At 30.4% G+C, this 21625-nt stretch overlaps 1 protein-coding gene and 2 long non-coding RNA genes across 4 annotated transcripts; all 3 read right to left on the bottom strand.

Moving 5' to 3' along the window:
• Positions 1 to 1675: 1675 nt before the first annotated feature.
• LOC146926184 (uncharacterized) lies at positions 1676 to 2400 on the bottom strand. The gene is made up of 2 exons (XR_015008111.1): positions 2274 to 2400; positions 1676 to 1952 (listed from the first exon to the last, which is right to left on the bottom strand). It is a non-coding gene; the product is annotated as an uncharacterized LOC146926184 (long non-coding RNA).
• A 5814-nt stretch (positions 2401 to 8214) lies between these two features.
• LOC146926183 (uncharacterized) lies at positions 8215 to 8825 on the bottom strand. Its single transcript, XR_015008110.1, has 2 exons — positions 8722 to 8825; positions 8215 to 8485 (listed from the first exon to the last, which is right to left on the bottom strand). It is a non-coding gene; the product is annotated as an uncharacterized LOC146926183 (long non-coding RNA).
• A 1420-nt stretch (positions 8826 to 10245) lies between these two features.
• LOC146926182 (putative CoA ligase CCL8) lies at positions 10246 to 20511 on the bottom strand. 2 transcript variants are annotated; one of them, XM_085758559.1, is made up of 18 exons: positions 20207 to 20336; positions 19051 to 19486; positions 18813 to 18982; positions 17742 to 17894; positions 17204 to 17393; positions 17007 to 17095; positions 16671 to 16739; positions 16475 to 16528; positions 16236 to 16343; positions 15874 to 15972; positions 15540 to 15632; positions 15375 to 15452; positions 15042 to 15146; positions 13168 to 13258; positions 12736 to 12809; positions 12439 to 12618; positions 11343 to 11396; positions 10246 to 10631 (listed from the first exon to the last, which is right to left on the bottom strand). In XM_085758559.1, exons 3-18 carry the CDS (start codon positions 18960 to 18962, stop codon positions 10587 to 10589), a joined length of 1632 nt encoding a protein of 543 aa, XP_085614685.1. In that variant the 5' UTR covers positions 18963 to 18982; positions 19051 to 19486; positions 20207 to 20336; the 3' UTR covers positions 10246 to 10586. The 2 variants fall into 2 exon arrangements, with proteins under 2 accessions (XP_085614685.1, XP_085614684.1); XM_085758558.1 differs by lacking the exon at positions 19051 to 19486 and having other exon boundaries at positions 20207 to 20511.
• Between the last annotated feature and the right edge of the window lie 1114 nt (positions 20512 to 21625).

Raw genomic sequence — 21625 nt, 5'->3', positions numbered from 1 at the left:
CTTTCTTTGTTTCTTTTTTTTTTTTTGCTGTTTTCCTCTTAGCTTTGTAACCAAAAAAAAGATTTATTTAAGAAACACATGTGGATTACCTTCTTACACATTTCATTAAACTTTTTTATTTTGTATATATTGCACTCTTTTTTATTTTACCAGGTTTTATCCCACCGTTTTCGTGATAAAAAATTACTATATTTGTTTATTCTTTAAGCTTTGGTTTAGGGTGAAGGCTGCAGTACACAAGCAACTTATATCATGTACGGTGCGAGACTATTGAGATCCGTTAGATTAGACTAGACTATCAATGGACTTCTGCACTATATTTTTCTAATGATTTTTTAATTAATAAAAAACATACTCTCTCATCTCTCATCTCTCTCTCTCTCTCTCTCTCTCTCTCTCTCTCTCTCTCTCTCTCTCTCTCTCTCTCTCTCTCTCTCTCTCTCTCTCTCTCTCTCTCAGATATATTCCTCCTATGTTTCTCAGACCCTTCCCCTCTCTCCACCGCTTCACCACTATCGGACAAATCTAGGTTTGTAGTGAGAGAGATCATGATTGGAGAGAATGATTCGAGTGTGTACGGTACATCGTAAGCAATGTTGGAACGTCAATATCCATCGTTAAAATAAACTTGCACACGGTGCGCGACATATTATGATGGCGCACCCTAGAAGGCGCCTTGGTTTAGTCCCCCGACACGTTTATCAATATTCTATTTTTTTAATAATATGACATAGTATGATGCAATAACACTTGATTATTTGTTTGCTTGAGACGTTGGAGTGTGCTCCTCTTAAGTTCGATTCCCTCCAGTTCCATATTCGATGGGCTAGTCCATACAGTGTTTTTGGCTTTAACATCAAAATCATTGAAATATTTTCACAATAATATATAAACTATATCTTATTTTGAATTACACCTGTTGATATTAATCATGTTCATAGTGTTTATTGATTTATAGAAAATTCATACAAATTGTAAGTTCCAAAGCTGAGTTCAAACTTAAAATCCTACAAGATCCTAAAAGATCATAGATTTGAAGCTTAAAATCCATATGCAAAGACCATAATTATTTGAAAAAGATACTCCCTCCATTTCTTTTTATAAGCAAATTTTACTTTTTAGGTTCATTCAATTAATGATGTATGTATGAACCACATGTACATCATTAATTGAATGAACCTAAAAAGTGAAATTTGCTTATAAAAAGAAACAGAGGGAGTAAGTGACTAAATTATTATCTAAAATTAAGTTAAGGGACCACAAAAGTAATCGTGTCTTAATTTTTGAAAATGATATAATCACTATGTCTAAATTCTCTTAACTACATAGTTAATACTACTTTGTATTTGTAACCAAAAAAAATACTACTTTGTATTTGAATGACACTTGTAATGTTTCTATAAAAAAGTCAAATGTGTTCCTAATTAATTTTACATCCTCTATTATGAATATATGTATTGTGATTAGACAAATCAAGTAATCTAGTTGATCCATCCAAATGGTTAATACTTTTGAGTACAACTAAACAAATCCCAAAGTTTTGTTTGATGTGGTAACTTTCTACTATCCAAAGAAGCTAGTTTTAAGTAGTGAATTTGATTGAACTTTAACATCGAAATCATTGAAATATTTTCACAATAATATATAAACGATATCTTATTTTGAATTACACCCGTTGATATTAATCATGTTCATAGTTTTTATTGATTTATAGAAAATTCATACAAATTATAAGTTCCAAAGCTAAGTTCATGAGCATTTTTATTTATTTTGATTGCATTAATACAATATAACTTATTAGGGTAAACAACAACAAGCCGTCTTCAGAACACGAGTAAAGCATTGTCCACCATTCTTAAATCCCTGGGCACGACAGTCTTTATCGCAAGTTGGAGTGCAAGGCACTGAAATACATTTTGCTCCTGGAGGTACCGACACACTAGCAACGAATCCTGAATAAATTCAAAGTCAAAATTATATATTATGCATGTATCATTACTTCCTTTTTTAAAAATAATTCCAATACAATGTTATTTAGGCTCATGCATTGACTAAATTACTACCTAGCATGTTTCACACACAAAAAAAATTTGATTATTGAATTTTGTAAAACATTCATAAAAGAGTTTTTGAAGAATACCGATTCAATAAACCGGTCTTTTTTAATATGGAGACTATGAACGTAATATAACATTCAATAACAAATTTTAATTGGAGTAGTAGATTATATATTGAAAATGCAATTCAGAATGTAAAACTAATTTTTTCCTTACCTGAACTGATGATAAAAAAAATGCAGAAAATACCAAATAAATAAGATTGATTGGTGTGAAATGCCATTTTGTACTATTTCACCTTATATATATCTTGTAATATTTTGTCAAAAAAAATATATCTTGTAATATGTTAAACTAACATCACTTCTATTATATAGACAACGAAAGTGTACTAAAAATATTTTTATTTTTACTTTATTGAATATAATTAAATCTAATTTGACTATTAATCATATTATATGTATATATGTATATATTTTATTCTTTTTTTAATTTAAATGATATATATCTATATATATATATATATTGATTATACTATTATTATCAATATGAAAGCATTAATAATAGGTCAAATTCAAAAAGTTAAAGTAATTAATACAATAAATTTAATAAATATAAAATGATAGTCCTTTTTTAAAAAAGAAGAAGAAGAAGTGGGGAATGGGATATAAAATGATATTCCTTTTTAAAAATAAGTCTATGTCAGTTTATTTATAGTGATTTTAAATAAATTAAATATAATCAATTCTTTAATATATAATAAACGACATTGAAAATTCATTCAAAAATAAATAAATAAACGACATTGAAAATATATTAACACTAAAAAATACTTTTATTTTATAAAATATTATTAAATCTCATTTTTTGAAATATCATGAAAAAATACTTTTATTTTATAAAATATTATTAAATCTCATTTTTTGTAGTGAATAGATCCAGTCTTTTTTTTTTATAAAGGTCTATTTTACCAAAATGCAGTTTTTTCTTTGGACAAAAAGATCCCATTTTTTTTTATTTGGAAAAAGTCAATACTAATGAATAAAATCGTAATTTAGATTTGAAATTATTGTATATTTTTTATATTTTAGGTCCTTTTTTGGTTTCTCTCTTGCCTTGAATATTTGTCTATGTTCTTCTCATTTGCTTTGTTTATATTTTTCTTCTAATTTCATCAAATCATAAGCGGATGAAGGAGTTGTGTTGTTAAGAAAAAGATATTAAATTATTATTATCAAATTGTACATGAACCACAAGTGGGCTAAATCCACAAACATCAACCTTCCATTAAAATGTCAAAAACCGAAAATATTACCAATAACACATATTTTATAAACCCACTTTGATTGGTCTGGTGGTATTTACTTGGGACCTGACAGTATGTTCAGCGACGAAGCTAGCAAAAAATTTATGCATGACCAAATATAAAGGAACGATAAAATATTTTTAAAAAGAATATATTAAATTTAAGGATAAGAATGTTTTTAGTCTCATAGTTTATAATTTTTTAGGTTTAGTCCTTACAATTTTTTTTTCAATTTTTGTCTCGATTTTTTAAAATTTTACAAAAAAAGAAGTGTTTTTTAGTTGGATAAAATGCATTTCAAGAAGCCAATTTTATGCATAATTGAGCGTTCACTAAATAGATTAATAATGTCTTTTCCAATGTAAACAAATAGGTTATTTCCAAGAAACTCAATGTCCATTTAATTTGTATATGACTATCGTCTTGGTAATTTTTACGGTTGAAAAAGTTTTTTTTTCTTTTATAATTGTTATTAAGATCGTAAGTATCAAACCAATGTAAATAAATCTATCAATCATGTGGTAATGTATTTACTTTTTTATTTATGTTAATTTTCAGCAACTGAATTTGTTTGGGGTAGCTCAATGTTTATTATTTGGGGTAGCCGAATATAAATTTATACCAACTAATTGAAGATTAATATATTTTTTGGGGTAGCCTTGTCAATGAAGGGCTACACCCCTGAGTATGTTCCTTCGGTCTAAAGTTCGATTCTTTCCGGTGTTGGACTAATTTAGCTTCTTATAAAAGAAGGAAAATTCTATGGTGAAGTCATGAGAATGACTTTTTTGGTGAAGTTAACACTATAATATCAAAAATGTAGTGAGTAACACCCCACTCTTTGTATAATGACATCAAAAGTTCAGTCCTCATAGTATCATCAATTCATTAGATTAACAAGATTACACTTAATCTAATTTAATCCTACCTTGTCTTAAGTGTAACACCCCACAAAGTGTAACACTTAAGATTTTATCATCAACTCTGTTTGCATGTTAAAGATTCCAACGATAAAATAGTACCAGTAAGTCCAAGATGTTGCAAGCATTACTAGATGAATTACTATTTATCATTAATCAGTAATCAACAATTTAAAAATGAATCAAACATTAACATCAAAATTAACTTTTTCAAAAAAGTCAGTTTATTGACTGCACCGTAGAAGCTCCCATAAAAGAAACACAAATATTCTATAAAAAAATCGTCCACAAGCTAAATAACACGAAAAACACGTAATCTTGCAGTAACGAGCCACAACGGAAGATTGATGTGAAAGTAGGAGGAATTGAAAAAAATAAATTGGTGCAAATAGCTTGAAAAGAGAAAAACGAATTTTTGACAACAAACTTTATATGATTTGAAAAATATGGAAGAACAACAAAAACTTGACAATTGAGTAACATGAAAGAGAGAGCAGGAGAACGATGACTGACTAAGAGAACTAGAGAACCCAAAAAGACGCAAAAATAAATTAGAAAATTTCAATTAAAAATAATCATGTTGTTAAGGATAATTTTGTACAAAAATATGTTCAACTCAAATTGATAGTTAGTTTTGTAGTTCTCTATATATATATAGTGTAAATTTAAATTTAAACATAAAACTGGTTTGCTAAATGTAAATTTATCCAAAAAAATATAAATTCTGAGACTCAGTTAACTTTAGAGTACTCTTTCAGGTAAAAACAAAAAAACCCTTTGATTATAACTTTAGATATTGGCTTGTAAACATCAGAAGTCCAATATTGAGCCTTAGCGTATGCATCTTGTGAGGCACAATGACTTTTATATCTTCTGCGTGATTTTCAAATTCTTCATCACTAAAAGTTTTGCAAAAACTTCTACAAAACCCTAAATATATTGACAAAAGAAAAGTGAAGAGATACAAGGAGAGAGGGGACTAAGCCAAAACCCTTCAAAATTAACATAATCTAAAACAAGTAAACCTAGCTTATTTCTAGAAAAGTCTACACTAATTTCCACATGCATTTGATGCCACCAAGTTCTATCTTGAATATATAAGCCAATATTGGCTAACTTGTCTGCATAACGGTCGCCTTATTATGGTAAATATGAGAAACAAAGGACATATAAGGTCGCATGTGCAAACAGTTTAATCCATCTGTTAATAGTAGAGACCAATTTTGAAGAGAGAAAAGATTACAGGACCATTTTTTGATAACAAGGTTATTAGGGACGAAAATGAAAATTGGTATATTTAGATTAACTAAAAATATATGTAATATTTAGAAAACAAAATAGACAATAAAATTAACCAAATGTATTTTAAAAATGCTATTTATACCGTGGACTATACTATTTGATGCAATAACACTTGATTATTCATTAGCTTGCGACTTTGACGTGCACTCCTCTCAAGTTTTCAGATTCGATTTCCTCTAGTGAAAATTATAAATTTCGGTATGCTATTCCATACAAAGTTTTGCTATGGCTTTAAATTGGTCCTTCATTCATGTTTGCATATGAATTTTCAAGATTCAAATAAAAAAAAATTATAGATTTGAATTTTTTTCTTTCTGAACAAGTTATAGATTTGAATCTTGAAATCTCATATGCAAACATGGTTGAAGGAACGAAATGATGTGAAAAAGATAAATGATTAAATTGTTATATAAAATTAAGTTAAGGGACCACAAAATAATTTTGCCTTAATTTTTGAAAATAATATGATTAATTTTTTTTGAAGGGAATATGATTAATATGTCTCAAACTTCTTGTGACTACATATATATATTTTTTTTAGGACTTGACTACATATTTACTGATCATCCTACATCCACTTTCCTTTTATGGATATTCACTTGAATGTTAAAAACCTTTAAATTGTGCAATCATTATACTGAATCCTTTTAGGAAGAGTAAAGTCATGATTTAGTAATTAAAGTCATGATATCCTTAATTTTATAATAGTACAATAAACATTGAATAATGTGTTACATATAGAATAAAAATTTATCTAATAGAAACACTGCATTGATGTTTATATATTGAAAATAATCGTGAGTTTTCAATATTTTATCATATATCGACTTTCTCATATACGTATATAAAATTTGTTCATGCAGACATAAAAATTTAAAATCTGCAACGGGAATGATGCAATGTTTTGCATATAAAATAAAAATTTAATTAATAGAAACGCAGCAATAATGTTGATATTTCTAAAATAGTCACAAGTTTTCAAAATTTTATCATATCGACTATCACATACCGGTACATAAAAAATTTCTTCTGCATATTTAAGCCTATAAAATCCTCAACGAGTGCAGTTTAAATATAAAATAAAAATTTATTTAATAGATACACCACATTAATGTTTATATTTTGAAAATAGTCATGAGCTTTAATCTATTTTAACTTCGGAGATCTTCAAATTCATTTTTTTAGAGATCCAGAGGGACATCTTGAGCTTTGGTAGTTTTCATATTTCGCTTTCCTGAATTTTGTTTTTTGAGAAACCATTGATGGAAAGCTAAAACTCTCGATCAATCCATTGATTTTGGAGTTCTTTTATAATAGTCTTGAGTTTTTATTTTTATGTTTAGTTCAATTTTTAGATTCAATTTCTTTTCCGTTCATTCTTTCATCTCTTTGATTTTTGTTTGCAAAATCGTTTTTTATGCTAATACTTTGGTTTATTTCAAATAGAGATTGATATGATCTACTACACTTGGTTATACGTTTGATTGAATCTGGTCATTAGGTTAACTGTGATTTTGTGACATTGTTGATCAATTGATATCTCACCCCCACCCCGATTTATTTCTTTTCGTTTGTTCTTAACTTTAGTGACCGTTGATTTAGAGATACTTGTGAGACGATTAAGGTTGACTTATCTTGTTATTACATTCACTCTTTTGATTTATTTTGACCTATGTGCAACAACAAATGAATGTTCAATTATGTGTGGATGTTTTAAAAAGTACAAAAGACCCTGAGGCCAAACCACAACAAGCTCGTTGTTTTAAGACCGTCATTTTCAAGCAACAATATGAAACAGTTGATTCTCTGGGGGCCCTCTCTTTTCAAAAAATTTCTCAAAATATATTTCCCTTCACTGTGGAAGGTACTTAGAGACTCATAAGCTTACTTTGTTGAAAACGTTGCATTAGAAGAGTGAATGTGAGAAAAACACAAGAAAGGAGGTTTGAATTATGTAGGTTTTTCTGAAAATATTTTTCTAAGCTAAAAATAAATTAGAGGATGCAATATGTACGAAGCCTTTTATTTGAATGAAATGAAGTAGTCATGTTTTTGTAAAAAAAAAAAAAAAAATCCTTCATTTAATTTAAATAACAAGAATAGTTTTTGTGAATGTCAATGTTATGATTAGACAAATTGATGGTCGTCAACAAAGATGTATTGGACTCTTATGTTTTGTTCGAATGACATGATCATTCATGTTAATATTTTGTATGACACTTGTAATATTTCCATAAAAATGTCAAGTGTTCCTTATTAATTTTTCATCCTCCATTATGAACATATGTACTATGATTGGACAATCGAGCAATCTTATTGGTCCGTTCAAATAGTTAATATAAATTTCTCAAAATTTTGTTAATAATTTAATTCAATTGAGACCAAATTTTTCTTCCACAACTGCATACTTTTGAGTGCAATTAAATATAGCTGAAAGTTTTCTTTGAATGTGATAATTTTAAAGTAGAAAAAAAGTTAGTTTTTTTTTTTTTAGCAAAAAAAAAGTTAGTTTTATAAGTAGTAAGTTTGATTAAAGCTTAATATCGAAATCATTAGAATACTTTCACAATAAACCGTCAAAGAGAGAATGCAAATTATATAAACTAGATCTTATTTTGAACTACACACGTTGACAATCATGTCCATAGTTTTTATTGATTTAAAGAAATTCTTACACATTGTAAGTTTCAATGCTATGTTCAAGAGCATTTTTATTTATTTATTTTAATTGCAATGATGCAATAGAACTCATTAGTGAAAACAACAACAAGTCGTCTTCTCAAGATGAGTAAAGCATCCACTTTTCTGAAATCCCTTGGCGTGACAATCTTTATCACAAGTTGCAGTGCAAGGCACTGTACATACTCCTCCTGGAGGTACCACCACACTAGCAACGAATCCTGAATAAATTCAAAATCAAAATTATATATTATTAATGAATTTTGTACAAGATTCATAAAAACAATACTACTTTATAAGAGTTTTTGAGTCATACCAATTTAATAAACCAAGTTTTTTTTTTTTTTCATATGGAGACTATGAACACAATATAACATTCAATAACAATTTTCATTTGGTGTAGTAAATTTTATATTGAAAATGCAATTCAGTAGGTAAAACTAATTTATGTCCTTACCTGCACTCATAATCATAAAAATGCAGAGAATACCAAATAGATAAGATTGATTGGTTTGAAATGCCATTTTGTTTGATTTCACGTTATATTTTATTTCTTGTAATAAGTAAAACTAACATCACTTCTATTATATAGACATCAAAAGTGTATTATACTTTTACTTTATTGAATATATCATTAAATTTCATTTGACTATTAATCATATATATATATATATTTATAAATGTATATATTTTTATTATTTTTTAATTTAAATAAAATATATCTATATATATTGATTAAATTATTATTATTAATATGAAAACATTAATAATGGGTCAGATTCAAAAAGTTAAATTAATCAATAGAGTAAATTTTATAAATACAAAATGATATTCCTTTTTTAAAAAAAAAGGGGGAAATGGACTAATTTTAGTTTTAATATCTAGATTGTGTGTTTTGATATTTAAATTAAATTAACTTAACTATATTGAGAAAGAATTTAGGTAAAATTCGTCCCTTAACTCAATTTTAGGTAACACTCTCGTCATTTATCTTTTTTTCTCCGATTTAATCATTTATGTTATTATTAGGTAACACGTTCTTTATCCTTTTTTTCCCCTTTCAATCCTTTATGTTATAAAATATCAATATTGTCCCTATAAAAGTTGTCAATATTGCGTCAATTTTTAGGGGATTTTTCAATAAAATCTGGTTTCTATGTTTGTATGATTAAGATTTGGGTTTGTTTATGAGTTTGATGAATTTTTTCTAAGTTTTTTTTATGATTTTATTTTTGTTGATAAAAAGGTATAACATTGTTGACATTTTATAACATGAAGGATTAAATCGTGAAGAAAAAAAAAGATAAACGACGAAAGTGGTGCTTGAAATTAAATTAAGGAACAAATTGTATAAATTTCCAATAAATTTATATAAAAAAAAATGGTCTAATCAAAATTGGTAATTATTTTGTAAATTGTTTTTATACGATATAGATAACACTTTTACTATTGAAACTGAAATAAATAACATTGTCCAAGTGAAAAAAAAGAAGGTATGCTCCACAAAATACTTTTAAAAAGTGAAGGAAAATCCTTCAAAAAAAAAAAAAGTGAAGGAAAAAAAAGCAAAAGGTTTTATATAAAAGAAGATTCTTTAATCAGGTTTTAATATAAAATTAAGTTTTATTATAAGCATTATCCTTAACGGTCATATAAGCATTTTAACCTAATTTGTTAAGATATGGATTTTGCTGACTTCAGGGATACACATCGTAGATGTTCTTTCCATTTTACTTTTGGGTTTTATTGATTTACTTTTAACAGAATAAATAAATAATTAATACATTTGATTTTCAATTTGATGAAGATGATGAAGGTTGACTGATGGGGAAGATGTAGATTAAAATGATGGAGAAGATGAAGAACCTATTCTTTTTAATTTTTTGCTTTTAACAAAAATATTAAATAATATAATTTTGCTTATCTTGGCGCCACAAAAGCATTTTAACGGAGTTGGATGGAAAGGGTAACGGTGCAAACATATGCAAACATAATACAATTTAAAGGACTAACTTGATACAAAATAAGTCCAAAATGACTAATTTGTTACAAACACAAACTTTTAGGACCCATTAAAAAATCCAACTTTAAAGGACCTCATAATGTATTTGACCTTTAAAATCTATACAGAGTTATATTTTCTGTTTTTCACTCCTAAAGATAAGCTAAATCTTGCTTATTGTAATTGTGAAAAGCCTGAATAAACGCTTCACTTTCATATAAATAATCACTGCAAATTTCTTTCAGATTGGCACCAACATACAACTGGTCTCACAAAACTGACTTTGCCCAGTAAATCATAACAATGTTCAAATGGTGTTTTTACTGTTCTGAAGCTAGGATCTTCTTCAGCTCTTTTTTACTTACCTGAAATTTCAAACAAAGAAGAATTAATTTTCCTTCCTAAAATAATGCAAAATTGGATCCTCTGCAGCGGATGTGTTGGACTGTTAAGTGGAAGTAAGAAGTCACACATTACATTAAAATATAAGTGTTGAACATCATTTAAATAAGGGGACTCATACTCAATGTTCTAAGGTTTTTGGCGAATATGCGGTGTCATGTAGTTGTTCTTAATCCAATGTGGAGATTTACCTGGTGATATAGGCTACCCTCGTGATTCAAAAGTAGGATCAGAGTCGACGTTTCTAAAGTAATAGGCTCCTAGAATCAAAAGTTTGTCTAGCAATATGGAGGCTAGGTGGCATCTGGAGTGAAAAAGTTCTGCTTGAGGGATAGCATGCCAAATTAATGGATAGACCCACTTGAGGGAGAGATTCTTGGAGTGTTAAGGGTGAGTGGGAAGTTGCACATTGGATGCAGATGTTTGTGTAGAGCAACCAATAAGTAAAAAACTCGTGTATTCAATGCCTTATAGTTTTTGGTAAAAATGTGATATTCAAGTGCCGTTGCTCTGAACCCAACGTAGAGATCTCCGTAGTGTTTTAGGCTCCCCTCGTGAGAGTCCTAGATCTAATTGCTATACTGTGATTGTACCGATACAGAGGATCCAAACACTTCACAGTGAAATGGTAAATGACATGTGATTAGGATGTCATAGAAGCAAAAGTAACTTACCTTTCCCATTGCATTGCGAGGGAGTGAGTCCCAAAGGATCAGACGAGTTGGTATCTAACAAAGATATAAACAAATTATTAAACCAAATTTACTTTTGAAATTCCTACAACTTCGATGAATGCAAGATAAATAAATGCATCAGATTCAAAATGTGAAGTGAACTTTTTCCGCAACCGCATATGATTATTGCACAATTTAATTGAGCAATCTAGTATTTTAACAAGTGTTTTGTCTAAGTAAACTTCAGTAGAAATACCCACATAAGAATCAATTGGTGCATGAAGGAAACAAAATTGATGAAATTTGAAAATTAACAGAATGAAATCACCAGAATCATATGCATACAAAATTTCAGAAAGATATGGAGAGTATGATTAACTTGGATCAATATCACAAGCATTTTCAATGGCAGCTTGTATTTAATTGACACCAATTGCGACAATAAATTAGATGGTTAACACAATTTAAATATGTAGTTAATTATGTAATATAACAAGGTGTCTCAACTCAACTTATTAACCGTCAAGTGAACACAATTAACCCCGATTTCAAGTGTTCAAATATACACATACTATAATCATCCAAATTACGTTCAAATGAATCTTTATATTTGAGAGGTTCAAAGATACATGATATTCTTAAGCCACAATTTACGTCCAAATATACACTTGAAAATCGTGGTTAATGACATAAAACCGTGGTTAATTATGTTCAGTGGATGGTTAATGAACTGGGATACCTTATTACATTCATTAACCATCAACTGAACTGCGTCAAGCCGTCAACTCCATATTTGAACCACATTGAACATCTAATCTGTTGTCGAATTTGATGTCAAAATTGTGGCAAAATATCAATGCTCTTTTAGAAAATAAAATACTTAAAATGAGTATGACTTATTTCTTTGTTTGAATACAAGTTTTGGATAACACATTATCATTCGTGATTATAGGTTATTCATAAAGGAGGAGTTAAAAATTTCAGAAATATAAGTTCTATAAAAATGATATCATATATACAAATGGAAGGTCCACAAAAACATCCATTGCGAGCAGACAGACAATAAAACAAATAAACAATGACCATGTCACCATACCTTGTAAGGTGCAAGTTTATCTTTGGCCCAAGTGGATAACTCTTCTAGGCTTAGAGCCGGCTTTGACTCTTCATCTCGCTTTCGTTTAACATCAGCTTCTGGCACGATAATTGCACCAACAATTTCTCCATATTCTTTGTGTGGTAAGCCCAAGACACAACATTCTGAGACAGCTGGATGCTGCAAAAAGGTTCAGAATCTAAATATCATATCATTCAAATTTCAAACCATACAACTATATAAGGGGTTGTTAACAACAACTAACAACCATAAGATGTGAAAACCATAGCCACTTGCCTCTATTATAACTGATTCGATTTCTAATGCAGACAGCTTATAGCCACCGGCCTTGATGATGTCCGCACTAGTACCTGAAAAACAGTAGAGAAGGTACACAATATGTATTATTTCCATCACAATCTAACTTTTACTACTCCGATGATAAAATCAGATGTAGGGATCTTTTCGCTTTTATGTAGCGAAGACATATAACAGTTGACTTCTTGTACACATCCAGTCAATACTGCAAAATTATTAGGAAAAAAAAACCATGTGTCCTAAAAATTGCCGATAACACTTCAAGCATGGTTTTTAATTGTATTGAAAGATTCATGTTGGGAAAAATTGGAAAGATCCAGATCACGGTTATTGTGCTAAAAATTTAAATTCAGATGCATTATTATGCATGAGAACCATAAAACATGCGTAGAGAAACATAAATTTCCTTACGTCCTAGAATGATGTAATATCCATCTTTATCTGTTGTAACTGCATCTCCGGTCTTAAAGAAACCGTCTTCCGTAAATGATTCCTTAGTTACCTACATGGAAATAATAAAATTTCTTAGAGGAAAATGTTATATTTCTTCTAAATTGACTTTCTGTTACTAAGATTAATATTGTATATTGTATATTGATAGGAGCTGAAAACATCTCAATATTATTTACCCGACATAAAGAGAGCTCAGCTCCTTACAACAGAGAGAAATCCTCACGAAAACAGAGGTTTGATTTGGTAGTAGAGAGAAAATGTTATGGGCCCCTGTGGGGGGACAGAGTCACAGTTTTAGAAACGGAAGAAAGAAGTATACCCATATACTTAGTTGATAGAGTCCCGCTTTGAACTTGCAAGTTTTTGATAATTAATTCTTTAATGATCTTATTCTAATGCCCAAATGCCTTTTTAAAAGGCTAAAAATAGCATGAAAAATATCCTGATAAAACTGGGTCATAATAACTAGTAACAATCATCCTAATTGATAGAATCAAAAGTAGCAATGAATAGGATCCAAAATCAAGGATCCTATTTTTTGGGCATTGAAATCAGACATCAGCCCAATCGTCCTTTTTACATACTCAAAGCAAGTACATCTGTGACTTGTTGGCCAAGAAAAGTATGACTAATGCAAATAAATTATCACACATATGGTAAGAACTGCCAAATTGTCTAAACATGGTCCTAAATCTCATGACCTTCTCTCTAGTTTTTCAGGCTCAAACAAAACATATGGAAATTGATCTGTGCTTGGTGCGTACGAATGCTCTCGGAAGCAATTTATTGTCATGGATGTACCAGCTACATATAAATGAATTGACTTGCTTAAATGCCTCTGCCTTCAGCCTAATTTCTACATCTTAAAAGCCCTTTGAGCTTGTTGGGTGTGTGAGAGAATTGTCTACTCTGTCCTAATTCACTAATGTATATTACTCAGCTTTCACTTAGTTTACTATTGTAGCTAATTAGTTTACAAATAGATTTTGTTATAACTGAATAATGAACTCTGAGCTAACTAGTCTTTGAAAAAGTCTCTCCTTGAGCTCACATGTTTTTATGAGAAATAATTCTCTGATGATTCTATTCCAATCATCAAATGCTGTTAAAAAGTGTACAAATAGCAAGAACGAGATCCTGGTTATCCTACTTATTTAGGATCATAATTATGAAATATCCTAATTGATAGAATCAAAACTAACAACGCTAATTGATGGAATCAAAAGATTCTGCTGCGCAAATCTTATGTAGAGAGCCTAAATAAACAAAAATAATTCAGAATTTAAAAAGAGGTAGAAAATCCTAATCAGTGGAATTATCATGTGCCTTTCTTGGTCTGGTATTGCTGGCCCACAGAAGCATCCATAACACCTAGAGACTGCAGCAAGCAATCTTCACCTAGGACAAAGTGACCAATTTCACCCTAAATTTTCCTCTCTCCTATATTTCTCTGCAGCATACGCTCCCTATAAACATTTAGTTTTATCCCAATGAGAACTCTCTCTATTCCTCCATAAGATCCCTACTCTTCCCCATATTTCACTTAGCATATAACACCTAATTAATTTCAGCGCCTAACCTATTCCTTTTATTGAGGTTAATCCTTAGCACCATAGAACTTCTGTTGCTCAAAAAGTGAAAAACCTATAACAAATGTAGAGCCTTAGGATAGTAGTGGGCATAACAAGGAAATAGGCAAAATATCATGTTAAGTGTGCATTGCACATCAATAAGAAGTTGTCTGTAGTATAAAAAAAATGAAGAACAAGTAATAGTTATCACTAATTGATGATTTTAGAATCATTAGATTTAAGAAAACATTCTGAAAATACCTCTGGAAGTTTCCAATATTCTTTAAACAATGATGGGCTTTTAACGCAAAGCTCGCCGGCTTCATTTTTTTCATTCCCACGCTCCTCATCTGCAAGAATCTTGACCTGTTATACACACAGAAAATCACTTTAATGAGTGTTGTGACAAATTTGTGCCCAGACCATATGATAAAAATCATCCATACTGCTGTTTAGGGGGTCTGATCATGTAAACAGATTATGCAACAGTGGAATTGAGAGATAAAAAAGCCCATATTCTATGATCAATAGCAAATGGAAATTTTTTCCAAAAATAAATAAATTAGCAAATGGAAAAGTTCTACATCAACTAACCTGCACTCCGGGTAATGGTTTTCCAACTGTGCCTGCCTTACGCTCACCTTTTAATGGATTTGACAATGCCATGACAAACTAGAACATTGATAAAATAATATAAGATTCATATTAAAAATCATTACAAAATCAATGAGAATTGTAGTAAAACTAAAGTGACCTTACTTCCGTCATGCCATATCGCTCCAATAAACGATGGCCAGTGATGGCTTCCCATTCTTGCATAACAGGTTGAGGAAGTGCAGAGGACCCACACATCTGAATAATAGCATGATAATTTATCAGATTTCAGAAATTGAGTTAGTAGTCAGCATACATAACATAAACTGCAGCTGAGTCCATGCATGGTAAATTGCCACACCAATAAGTTTTACTACACGCCGATTAAGTCAAATTAAAAAATAAAGAATAGCCATCATTTTCTGAAATTCAGACAAAGATCCTTTGATATTCTTTCAAGAGATAAAAATCCTTGATGCATGATGGAACAATAACTTACCATTAGACGCAAGTTCCTTGCAGCAGATGCTGACACAGCTTGTAGCTCAGGATCCATTGCACGGTAACCTTGTATTAATCGGGCATACATAGTTGGAACCTTCAAATAGTAATTATTTAACCATGATGAGGTCACCAAAGACGTATTTCCAACCATTGCGACTACAGTTGATTGCAAATAGTATGCATATGGATTTTATTGATTTTTTTGAAATGTGAAAAGTATTAATTTTTCAAGAATAAAAAAGAACACCATCATATGTCATGTAAAAGCTGTTTTCTATGATTATGGCAGCAAATAAAATTCTTTATTTTTCAGCCAGCCCTAGACTACAAACCAATGCTGATAAGAATGATACGTACTCCAGTGAATACAGTTATAGCATCATCGGCCTTAGATCCTTCAGTTGGATATGACTCACGCCATCTCTTCCAAATTCCGCTGACACTAAATTTTGGCAAAAACTCAACCTTCAACAATACAATGAGATTCTTAGCATACACAAAAATTATATATTCAAAATGGATACTATATATTTTACAGCCATTTGAACCAAAATAAATTTTTTTTTCTAATTGTATTTGCTATAAGAGTAAATTACCGTGGAACCTGCGTAGAGAGGGGCCAGTAAACCATTGAAAAGCCCGTGGACATGTATATCATGTATGTCAAGGATTAACATCGCAAAGATATTCCAAATAACATATCAGAAAAATAATAAATAGTAATATGTTTTCTAACTACAAAAATACTGAATATTGCATACAAAAAAAAAATATATATATTTAATGGATATGATGTAGTGGTAGACAATGCAAAAACTGATCAGCAGATGTGTACTCCCACGCTTTTGTCAAGGATTGGACCTAAAATCAAGACATAATGAAAACAAAATTAGAGAAAAACAAAAATAAAATAGGAATGGATTGACATGCTCAAGTCAACAAAGACTACAGGGTGTTAAGTTACGATTCAAATGAAGTTACAAACTCTAGTATTTGTATGATTTCATTATTCTACCAAAATAACTGGAAAAATAATAGAATTAGTGTTCAGAAAGAGGATTTATCAAAGTAATGAAATTGTCTATTTGAGGTAACACTAAATGTAACTGGATAACTCATAACGCATACCTGAGCAATGATGCTTCCGTGTGTATGAACAACTCCCTTAGGTTTACCTGTTGTTCCGCTAGTGTACAAAATGAGTGCCGGATCTTGACCTAAGAGAAAGGATATGAAAAACAAATGATGAATGAGAAAGTGACATCATATAGCTACCAAAAGATTATACTCTATCTAATATAAAAGCTGAAACTGTGATATCATACTTGATCTTTCAATGGTTTCCACGAAAATTCTGTCTGCATCAATTTTTCCATTCTGTGAATGTTCATCTCTGCTCTTCTCTAACGACTTATTGGCAACAGGTGGAAGATGGAAAAATTGAGAAGAGGTTTTACTGGCAATGTTTTGCATTAATTCACTATGATCTTCAGTACTCAGTATTGCAGACGTGTCCTATATCCAATTTATAATCAAATTTCTATTAAATTTAATCCACAGAACAAAATTGAAGCATAACGGTCGTGCAGAATAAATAAATAGGCCAATTATTGTATATATAACCAATTATTTCTTCCTTGGGTACAATATGAAATCTATAATATGTAAGGTATGCATGTCATTAACTTTCACACAGGCAAACATCTACATATAAATTAGCTATTTGAAAGTTAAGTATGAAGGCAATGCCAAGGGAAAATTAATGAAGTTCTGAATTCATAATGTTCACAAGTCATATGTTAAACAAATAAAAGAAAGGGGTTTGATAGAGCTATATAAGAAAGGAAGGATTCTAAAGCATACCGAATTATTCATCACATACAGGAGCTCTACTTCTGGATAGCTGACTGCAAGTGGAACAGCGACACCACCACTAAGCCAAGTCCCAAGTACAGCAGCAACAAATTCAGCAGAGGGTTTGGCTACAATTCCTATTCGAGCTCCACCAAGATTTCCCTAGGTTTTGGTGCCATCAATAATTGACTAAATTATTATTTTCTGCATATGCATGGATGTAGTATCACACTCCAATAATATAACAACAATCGCACAAGTGCCAAACAACAGATTAAGCATTTCATTAATCTTCAGTTCTTAACATATGATCAAAACAGACACGGTGTAACTTAAAAAATGTGGGTTTTAAGATATAAGAACAGGGTGCCTACTGTTACATTCAAGCTCTTTTCTACAGTTAGTATGAAGTTTTCGGAGAACACAAGAAGACCCATATATTGTATACTTTTTATTCTTTTGCATATTTTTTCCCGAGGTATCCACCACTGCTTAGGCGGTTACTAATCTACATTGAAAAACCTTTTGGGCATGGATTCTCCCTTCCCAACCAGGTTTTCTCTTTACACCCAAGTTAGAGAACAAACTTGTTACCATTTGTTTAAGATGCGTGAGTCTCTTACCAGTCAGACCAAATGCATGTTGGATATTCGTTTGCATTTAGTTAAAGAGGAACATATGCATTTTACAGAGTGTCTCTTTGTTCTTAAATATGCAATGGGATATAAGATTGTATCTTTAGCTTCTTATTGATGCTGAAGCATTTTCCCCTGCTTGTTTCAAAGGAGTTTCTATCTTAGATATGCAGAGGTTAGGCATCCTTGCTCCATTCTTAATTATCTTCCTTCTTTTAGATAGATTTTGTTCTGTGTTCCTAGAAACCATACTATACCCCCTTGTTCTTCTTTTTTTTGATATAAATTAATAACTTTTTTTGATATTTGAAAAAAAAAAAATAGCATAATAACTCTTTAAGTCAATGGGAACTTCCATTCATCATATTCGTCCAATGCTAACCAATGGCACTCGCTATTTCATCGGACAAAGAGAATAGTAAGGGAATTCCAAGTTATAACTCACTGCTTTGACATTACTTCCACATAAGAGATTAGATATCTTCTGCGCCGAAGAAATAATTTGCATGTAACTATAACTTTTCTGATCAGCTCTGATAGCAACATTTCCATGGGATGCAAGGTCTTGCTTCGCAATTGCTTTGAGTACCTCCATAAATGAAGAAGATGGAGATGCTATATAAAAAGAACAAACAATCAAATAGTCATACAAATGAATTTAGTAGGTACTAAACCATGCTTACATTATGCTTAATGAGCAATCACGGGAGTAGTTATTTGGCAGTTTTCTCAAGGGACTAATCAATAAACTGCTGACTGTTGAGAACCAAGATGACCCTTCTAGACTTTCAAGCAAAGCAATTACATAATCATAAAATAATCATAACAACTCAATGTAAACCTCATTCGTTACAAACTGTACATTATAGTAACAATAAGTTAAAATAACTGAGAATTTTATACAGCTGTAGGTTGTAGCGTTTAGAAAGAAATCATTGCAGGTACATTTTTGTAGCCACAGTGAACCCAGAAGAACCAAGTGACCTTTTTATCGTTATGTTAAAAATTGAAGCCCAAGGTTCACAAAACGACAAAAGCATCAACTATCGATGTTGCATGTACAAATAATTGATCAAGACAACACAGCTTTCTGCTTCTTTCTGTCACCGGCATTCGAACCTAGATCGCAATGGAATAGCTTTTAGGATCATTGCCACACGGCCAAAAATGCCAGTTCTAGACAACTCAGCTATTCATAACCCACTATTTTGTTTCATTTTATTTATCTACCCTTAGCATCTTATATTTTTTTTCTAATAAAGCGTTAACATCTTAACTATGACGATACCAAAATATATGTAAAATTTGGATTTGGATTTTCCACAGTTGTGAAATTTCGTATATTTGTTATTATTACAGAAATTTCGTATGATAATTACGTAAACTTACACAAACATATCTATATACACCAACATACTGAATAACTACCTAGTAATAAAGTAAAATAAATGGCTTATTTGAGCTTATCTATTAGCATAAACACTTGTGAACCTGTTCAAGAGAGTAAATGAAAATAACTTATGATATGTCCATAAGTTGTTTTCAACTTATTTCCACAAGCTCTCCTTGTAGCTTATATGAATACAGTTTGACTTCATGCTGAATTAAGCTTGTTTATTCAAACATGGCAATGATATCAAATTCAACGTAAAAAAAACCAAACAATTGAGCTTAAGTGGTTAACGAGATTATCTGACGAATTGTTTAGGAGAACCTGAGTTCGATTCAGCCGAACTCCGGATTATCAAAAAAATTCCCGAGAACCGGAGGATTAACACACAAAAAAAATCAACATAAAAAAAAAAAAAACTCATGAGCCAATGAGAGAGAGAAACTTACATGAGTATGATGATGAACGAAATTGAGAGAAAGAGAAGGTTGGATGCGTAGAAGAAGAAGAAGTTACGTAACCAAAAGAGTGAGGAAGTTTACGAAAAGAAATGAAAGTAAAGTGTTTGTGAAAAGTCCTAAATGAGTTTCTCATTTTGTATTTGTAATAATAAGGTAGCTGAACGCTGTAGAAGTAGGTGTGTTTTTATGTTAACTTGGCGTTTTCTGCTTTGTCCCTTTCGTTCTTTGTTCAATCAGAAAAACGTGAGTGTTTTGGTTTGGATAATAATCTAAAAGTGTTAGGTGATTATGATGATAAAATCTGTTTATGGATGGATTATATAAACAGATTATTTTGAGCAAGAGGCTTATTGTTGCGTGAATTACACTCATTCAAATCAATTTTAGCTTATTTAAGTATTTCCCATTTGGCTTGCCAAATCCTCCAAAATCACGTTTCGTTTTTATAGTATTTTTTTAACGACACATTGCACTACAGCCCTTTGATTTTTATTTTTTTTTAATATATTAAGAATTCGAGATTCAAATTATCTGCATATATAATGTAATGTCATTGTCAACCGAGCTATACCAAGGAACTAACGGTTTTTTTTATAAAGACTTACAATTATTCACAAAAGATATCTTCACCTAATGGAAAAAGTTGAATTCACAATCTTACTTACAAATGAGTCAGCTTCTTATCAATTTAGGCACTTTTTGTTGAAAAAAAAAGGTTTTTATTAGAGGATGGAAAAATATGTTTACAAATGACAATTACATGTGAAGTTTTCAAATAATCTCATTTCGGAAAGCAAATTATATAGGATATGTATAAATTGATTGCTACTTTTGTAAAAAAAAATAGCTGATTGCTACTGACATACGCCCAAATGCTATAGAAAAAAAAAAAATACTGAAATGTAACGTCAAAAGATATGCCATAAATCCTGGATGTCAAAGTCTTGAATCCAGCGTTTCAGGATTAGCATGAAAATTATGCAATGAAATCAGGACTGTTTCAAAATTAACTCTTTTTTATACTAAAAAATTATGTGAGTTGGGTCTTAGAGGTCATGGGAGTAAGCATCAAGACTCAAAATGTTAATAAAGATACTTGCAGATTATCCATCAACGAAATCCCTATGCCGATAACAAGAGTTGAATTTGCACCTTCACATAGTATGTATCAATTCTCTATCAGTTGTATCTAGGTGGTGGAATTTCAAAGTTAACTCATTCTTGGTGTATTTTGCATATAAATATAAATTACTAAGAAAAGTATTGATTTATTTAATGTCTCCATTTTATGTCTAAATGTCATAATTTTTTTTTTATATGGATATGCTTAACTCTGATTTCTCATGCTACAAATAGTATTAGTTAGAAGTATATTTAGAATGAAAAAAATAGTGAATATATAGTAGT

This window comes from Medicago sativa, chromosome 4 (genome assembly GCF_051527215.1).
Source record: "Medicago sativa cultivar Bolivia chromosome 4, Bolivia_mono, whole genome shotgun sequence".
NCBI classification, from domain to species: domain Eukaryota; kingdom Viridiplantae; phylum Streptophyta; class Magnoliopsida; order Fabales; family Fabaceae; genus Medicago; species Medicago sativa.
Note: the sequence above shows the minus strand (reverse complement) of the source record. Positions and strands in the feature narration are given on the sequence as shown.